The sequence below is a fragment of the Agrilus planipennis genome, unplaced genomic scaffold (assembly GCF_000699045.2).
Source record: "Agrilus planipennis isolate EAB-ADULT unplaced genomic scaffold, Apla_2.0 scaffold12, whole genome shotgun sequence".
Classification (NCBI taxonomy): domain Eukaryota; kingdom Metazoa; phylum Arthropoda; class Insecta; order Coleoptera; family Buprestidae; genus Agrilus; species Agrilus planipennis.
In genome coordinates, this window is record NW_020439003.1 from 1,517,176 (window position 1) to 1,525,004 (window position 7,829).

A 7,829-nucleotide genomic window follows, 5' to 3' on the forward strand; every position below is an offset into this window, starting at 1 on the left:
GTTGAGTAGGTACTTTAGTAGGGGAATCCCTGCTTTACAAAATTGCGTCCTTAAGTAACTGAAACGCAAAAAAAAATTATTGAATCAACAATTTTTTACAACCCAGTACATTTAGTTATTTTACGTTAGAACTATAATACTAAGTACTTGTTGTTTACAATTAGTTCATTTTATGAGTCATCTAATTTCCGCATGCATTGCTTCGTTTTAGTACTTTAAATTCCAGAAACAAAATGCTCAAAATGCGCAGTACTGTTTTAAAGTTTAATAAGATTAATTAGATCGGAATGAAGCTTAAATGGTACACAACGATGGCGCAATCACTAACACAATGTTTTCATTCAGTACTCCCATTATGATTCATTTTTATTTAAAAATAAAATTTTAGGACAGTTCAGTTTCGAATGGAATTAAGAATTATCGAATACCAATTGAATTCTTTAATTCTTTCAGAACGGAGACACTACCGACGACGATTTAGAACTAAGTTCTGAAGATGAAGCTGTTGCCAATGATTTAGACATGCATGCCCTTATTCTGGGTGGTTTGCATCAAGAACAAGAACCTTTAAAAACAGCTGAAGAAGTGATACAAGAAATTGACGATATGATGCAAGAAGATGATGTTTCGTTCGATCGATCTCCAGATTCCAGGGATTATTACTACGAGGCTAACGTAGCTCTTGAAAAAGCTAAAGAAGTTCTTAGTTCACCTCTTTATGAAGACAGTAAGTGTATGTCCCATCTAAATAGAAATATAAATAGCGGATAAATTGGTTCTTACTTATAATTTTCGTACTAAACTTAAAGATTATACCTCAGACTGAGACGTAGAAGTTCTTTAATAAAAATTTTACATGCCTATATTAGATAGTACACAATAATTGTTTCTCGGCTTCTTTTTGGTGCTTATTGTAAAGAAAGGCTTACATAGACTTAGCAGTCGTTGACTGTTATATGATAGGGCTGATTACAAAGCATGAAGTGATGACGTGCTTTTCTCCTTTTATACCGTTTCCTCTCGCACAACTTCTCTTTCTGTCTAATCTGCATGTAATACAATACCTGATTACTCAACATTTGCATTATAATGTTGAAATATAAATGCTCACAAGAGCATAGTAAGAATGCATTTGAAAAGAAGAATCGGGACAATTCATCCTCGGCGATCTTCTTCTTCTTCTTTTTCTTAAGTAAAACGTGACCATCGACACTGTTATTTTGTTGCAGAATTGCGAGATCTCAGCTTAACTCAACTAAATGAATTGTACATGGAATTAGAAGTATTAATTCGAGAATTTTCCGAAACATTAATTGCCGAACTGGCACTCAGGGACGAACTAGAATACGAAAAAGAATTGAAAAACACATTTATATCCCTCCTGCTGGCCGTTCAAAATAAAAGAAGACAGTACCATGTCGAAAAGAAAAGGAGTTCCAAAGGGAGCTCTGGCCGTCCATCCAATGGATTGGATGCTAAGGTAGGAATCTATGATAAAACTTAAATGTTACCAAAAGTAAAAAACATTAAATTCTTGATCAGCAATTTATCGATATTTCGCCACTTATTAGTTCTCATCAGCACGTTATAGTCAACTTCGATAAATGGCATCTGAGTTTTCGATTTGATATCTAGATTAGTGGCCAAGAACTTAATGTTCTTTATAAAGGGATTTACGTGTCCATCGCATATGAATGTATAAGCTGGAATATAAAATTTTATTGCTAGATTCTTTACAAAATTCTATGTTATTTACATGATATTTCTATTTTTTCAGTATCTAACAACAGTTATCCCTTACCACTTAGACAGTGGCCCCCCGAATAATCAGACTCTTCAAGTTCTCATCAAAAGTAAGATTAATAAAAAAGATAAAGCTATTCTGTTACATTTTGTGTTTTGTTTCTTTTCAGTTTTAAAAGCCATTAACGAAGATAGTCCAACAGTACCGACGTTACTGACAGATTACATATTAAAAGGTTTGTTAAGTAAATAATAGAACATTCCACATTGACTCATAACCATATAACTTATTCCTTAATTCTGCATTTGCGATAATTAAATGTCCCTTTTGTCTATTTTGGAGCTAATTTTACCCAAAAATTATCTGGGAGAACATTCCGATTTCCAACATTTTAGAATAATAAATTTGGACTAAATTAAGAGAATTGGTCATAAAAACACTAATTAGGAAAGTACTACTAAGTAATTACAATTAATTTAAAAAACTGCGAATATAAGACAAAAGGGGCAAAACAAAAATAATTAGAAAAAGCTTAGACCAAGAGAAGTTTTTAAACTGGTAAGCATATTTGTAAAAACATTGTGTGTGTATTGTGAGAGTCATTTGAAGTTAAAAATCGTGCATGGTTGGCGATGTGTAAGTGTCATAAATACCAGAGTTGTAATATAATTCGCATATAGGAAAAAATAACGAAACAGCCGGTACAGAATTGAGAATGTAACTGTTCACGTTTTATACTGTTTAACTTGCACATTTCTTGGTTTCTTAAATGAAAAACCCGCGGTGTGTTTTTTAAATAAGTTCGTATGACAACGCACAATTAATATATATTTGCCATTCTGACGAAAATTTGTTTTTAATACAGAACCAAAGTGTTATTTATGCATGTAGTTGTAATTTGTTAATTAATTATTTTACTGTGATCATGTCTACGTTATTTCTATATTCGTATGATGTTTAATATTTCAGAAAACTAAACATTGATAAGGATAATAACTTGAAGGGCACATTTACAAATATCATCGTAGTATTCTGATTTAAAACCAATTGAAAAATCAATTTCACTTGTATATAATTCAAATATGAGTCCAATAAAGGATAAGTCCAGTATTTTGCTCTTAAAAAGCATAATAAGCCTTTCACTCGAAATACGATATATACTGAAATATGAAAAATTTAAACAAAATCGTTTTATAAACTAAATTGAAGTATTTGTGTGCGAACGATGGAATAATGCAATGAAATTAATACGAAAAATGGCAATATTTCCTGAGAAGAATATTAAATGTGTAAAACCATGCAATTAAAATTGTACCACGTTACTACACAGCTATATAAAAGGTAAATTATTAAAGTGTTGAATAATAAACTTTTCATGCTTTTTGTGAGCAAAGAACGGGCCTTACCCTTTAAGTGCTAATGTAAAAACGTATTTTTTTACAAGCTGAGTTTATTATTAGAGGCAAGTACCTATGTAATTATTGATGTGGGATATGTATTATCGATTGTCGTCTAGGAATTTGTGATAAATGTCAGTAATCATTAAAATGATTGAATCTACAATAGATATATGCCTTTTTTTAAAAAAAGAACTGATTATTAAGAACACAAGAGAATAATATTTGTGCCAATTGGTGAAAAAGTGAACCTTTCAGTATTTTTTAAAGAATCTGCTGAAATATTAAGCACTGGTTAAGTAATGTCTGTTACATAACGAATGAATATCGTTTAGAACTCTGGTGTTAGTCATAAATTCATCATAGTACATTGTTAATGTAGTTTGCTTAGTTTCGTAGTCATTGCAGATATCAGAAACATATACTTCATTCATTTGTTTCCACTATTAAAGTGTAAGCTATAATAAGTGCATCGCAAGCACGATAGTAAGAGGAAGTGTAAAAAAATTTACTCATATTCTTTCTATACCTATTGAATAACTTCACAATAATTACATTCAATTTACGAAAAAGTCATTCCTCTTAATATTTGTTTATTTAGACCTTTTTATGTNTTCTTATCATCTTCATATGTGCATGGATGTCAACATATAAGTCTGCATTGTAGATTTGTGAAGTATATTTACTAACTTAACTTAAGTAATCGCGTTGGCAGCTGATAAAGGTCTTTGATTCAGACAGACGCAAAGCTGAACTCTGGCACTGTTGAAGGTGCATCTGCTACCAGCTAACATGCAAATTTAACATTATATACACGTATTCTGTTTTAAAATAAACCTCAAACATTCAGGGAGTCTCAATTGCACACACTTACACAAAATAAAAGAACCTGAATTCCTATTTGGTTTCTTATTATTGTGCATTTTATCACCTTTGTGTCTAAATTGTGTTTTAATAGGTTCAATACAGAATATAAAAAAATAATAACATCCGATTTCTTCTATAAATTAATTCGTACCTACTACAAACTAGTTAGATTCTTATTAATATACTGCCTCCATTAAGAAAGTTTGTTCATTACAATGGCCACTAATCCGTTTATTATCGGATGTTTTCCTCAGATTGACGTAGTTTTGTTCTAAAATCGTGAAATAAAGTTTCCCAGTTTTCTAGTTTCCTTTATGTTGAGTATGTTAACTTTGCGTCCATATCCAGTGTACGCGACATGTTATGAACTCTATTACTTTCGATCGAAGACGTAAATTGTCTCGACTTTTTGTACAGATTGAATGAATCGTTGTTTTGAACATCCTTCTTTTACATCCTTCATTTTAGCTAAGACAACGAACTATATACTTAGTTTTATTGATTCCTTTGGCCAATTAGCATACATTCATGAAATTAACCATTCCTTTTGTCTTACAATCTTACTTCTTTGTTGTATTTGGTTGGAGGCATTTTTTTTGATAGCATTGCTTAGAACGATCATAATCGTTTACTAGGTATCGACAGTTACCTATTGAAGCCGGAAGAATACAGACTCTTAGGAAAATATATTGAGATTATAGGAAATGCCACACTCGAAAATATTTCCGATAATTCCACGCGCGGGTTTGATCTCTTTCGCAGATCCTGGAAGGCTTTCATTTATAGTTTTTCAAAAGCTCTTGTCAGTATTTACTTCATTCCCATTGTTTTCATCATTCTTCATAATTTTTTAATAGGATCCAATCATAGGTGCTATTTATAGGTCGTGTTGGTATATTAACCTTGTATTTGAAAATAAGACCGTGAGTTACATGTTGGTCATAAAACCTTGGATAAATTTCCAAAAATAAATGGAAATAAATTCATTTGAGTATTTTAAAATTATTTTCTTTCTGTGAAACATATTCGAAATAAATAATATTAAAATGGCTTCTAAAAAGTCGTAATTCTGGTGCTAGAAATTTCAGTAATAATCTTTCGTGCAGTTGCAGCGTGCCCATACCACCTAATGATTCTTAAATAATCTTCAGAACCTTTTGGCACCGTTCTGTTTCTTCAAGCCAAGGTGAACGAGTCAGGAATAGCCTCCTACCACAGTGAATCGCACCAAAATCATTTTATGACCTAACCATATCAACAAAACATATGTTGATACCAACTGCTACCGTTGTTACAAAAGAAAGTTTAGCAAACATCAAAATTAATGGAATTGGGGTTGTCAGTTTGCGTTATGTATTTGTTTAGAAAGTAAAAAGAAAGAGATAATTAATGTGGTAACTTTCGATCTAAAACCGTTGTGCGTTTATTACCTATTACCTGAGCTTTAATTTTTATTAATTTACGCCTAGTCTTGCAAAAAGCTTCTCAAGAAAGACCATTAAGGACTACAATTGTATTTGATGAAATCATTAAACTACTAAAATAAGAAAAATAATGAAAAGAAAATTACTAGTAAAAGCTTTACAATTCCACGGTCTACTTCTAGACTTTCAGAAACAACCCCCAAATAAGGAGGTCTAACAATTTACACTAAAAAAATGTTTATAAACCCATTATAGTCTAAAGTATGAAACAACCAACAGCAGTACAATTTATTATTTTTTATTTAATCGTATTTGGCTTCATCGATTATATTTTCAGAATTACCTACGTAGTTTTATACATATATTAGTCTATTAGGTATCCGTTGTTCTATTTTAGGTAGAAACACGGCGTAGGTGATGCTAAGCTACTATTTTTAGTGATGTAGCTTAGTTGGAGACAATTCGTTTACGTTTACAAAATCAATAAATAATTATACAGAATTTCGATAAAAATTTAAAATGTCCAGTGTGATGTTATTGTAGTATTGTCTTTTTGTTTATTGAAATTGTAAATACCTGCTATTCACTCAAAAATTAGTAGGAAACTGCTATAATCTTTAATATTTGTCATACAAAATCACTACTGAAAACAAACTTCTACAGTGGGAGTAAAGTTTGCTACTAAAATATGTAAATTAATCTTATTAATTAATTCCATTACCAAGGTACCTAATTGACTAGTGATTTCTTGTTTTACGAATGGCATTTAAAAGTTTAAATAAAAACACCCATTACATCTACATTAACTGTAAAATGCGTAGGTATAAATACTTGTAACTTCCGGCATACAAAATTATGTCAGTATCACGCTATTAGTATTCAAAGCTAATACGTTTACATATTATAATTAGAAAAATTTGTGTCTGAGAAAATACCAGCCTACATATTATATATTACATTCATAGCATGTTATTTTTATATGAACATTCACAGAGAAAATGGAAAACGAAAATATACCTAAATATTAAAGCGATATTTACAATTTATCCCACCAGCCCGTTGCTTCATAAGTGAAAATAATAAAAATTACAATTTGGACCCGAATTTGTAAAAATAAAATCCCAACAGAAATAAATTTACTAGGTAGGGGAGACTGGGGCTGGTCGTGACAGAGGTAGGTCGTTACAGCGGCCACGGTGGCTAAACAAATAACGCTATTTTGACGTAAGAAAGACACAAATTATTATTCAATCACCAGTTAACACGTCTGGCGAACTAGTGGCACCAGCGTTTTTGTGAAAGGAGCCCTTACATATTGCCATCAAAACCGCAGGTTAGTAACATTTTCGTTTTTTCGTGATATTGATCTACAACCTCTTTTCCTTTATCGGGGTCTTGTTTAATGACCACAAGAACAACAATAAAAAAAAATAGTCCGATAAAAAATATAAAAGTATAATTTGGATCACACAAAAAAAACACTACACACAAACAAACACAGAAAGCAAAGAACAATAAGATAAATCAAAGGTACACCACAAAATAAACACACAGCAAAAATAACGTAATTAAATAGTATAGATGTAATAAACGAAAGGTAAAGACTTACTCGAAGGTTGACCGCAGAGTGGTTAGTATGGAAATTTAGGGGTTTATATACAGCTGAATTGTTAGTAAAAAGAGATAGAATATTCAAGAAGGAACAGTATGAACAGTAAAGTTGAAGGTACAGGTTTATAGCACTCAGAGCGAGCAATATAGAATTTTAGGAAAAGTAATTAAGGGAAAGTACAGCAATTAGTAAGGGGTGCATGCAAGTACAGGTGAAGATGAAATTCTAGGTAAAGGCTAACGATAGTAGAACAATAGAATCTAGGTTGAAAGGAAACAAAGGCATGCACAAGATAAGAAGTTGTAAGTCTACAAATAGATTTAGAAGAATATTTACAAAACAATAATAATAATAAAAATTCAATAAAAACGAATATAAAAATTAATTTTAACGGTGTTACCGCTACATTACCATTCTAAAATACCGGGGTGCTAGCGATTTTTCGACATATAACGGGATATTTGGCGAATTACAATCCTAAGAATCGCGAATTTCTACAATAGTTTCGGTTACAGCAAGTTCAACTCCTGTATAAGTTTTTCACGCCCCTGGAACTCCTTTTTGTCCTGGCATTTCTTTGTACCCAAAAAACATATTGTTACATAGTATCCACAAATTCATATTTAAATCATTTGTACAAAGTTGGTACAGGCCTGACGCTGGAAGCTGGCGGCATTTTAAAATGGCGTGGATCCGCGGTGGCAAAAGTAGGCAGTTTTAGGTATAACGATTGTAGCCCTCTTTCTTCAGTATTCCTATCAGGGGCGTAGATTAAATATTTAAAA

General features: G+C 31.6%; 1 protein-coding gene and 1 long non-coding RNA gene across 2 annotated transcripts in view; one reads left to right on the forward strand and one right to left on the reverse strand.

The window, feature by feature from the left end:
• Positions 1-7,829, forward strand: part of LOC108733328 (fasciculation and elongation protein zeta-2) — a gene marked incomplete in the record, with an annotated part of 36,287 nt that overhangs the window by 23,260 nt on the left and 5,198 nt on the right. The window contains 4 exon segments of the mRNA XM_025975993.1: positions 454-727; positions 1,230-1,480; positions 1,778-1,853; positions 1,914-1,979. Coding sequence (XP_025831778.1) covers positions 454-727; positions 1,230-1,480; positions 1,778-1,853; positions 1,914-1,979 — 667 coding nt within the window.
• LOC112904872 overlaps positions 2,491-7,829 on the reverse strand; it is a 9,967-nt gene continuing 4,628 nt past the window's right edge. The window contains exon 2 of the long non-coding RNA XR_003231427.1: positions 2,491-3,744. This is a non-coding gene — a long non-coding RNA (uncharacterized LOC112904872). The remainder of the gene's footprint in view (positions 3,745-7,829) is intronic.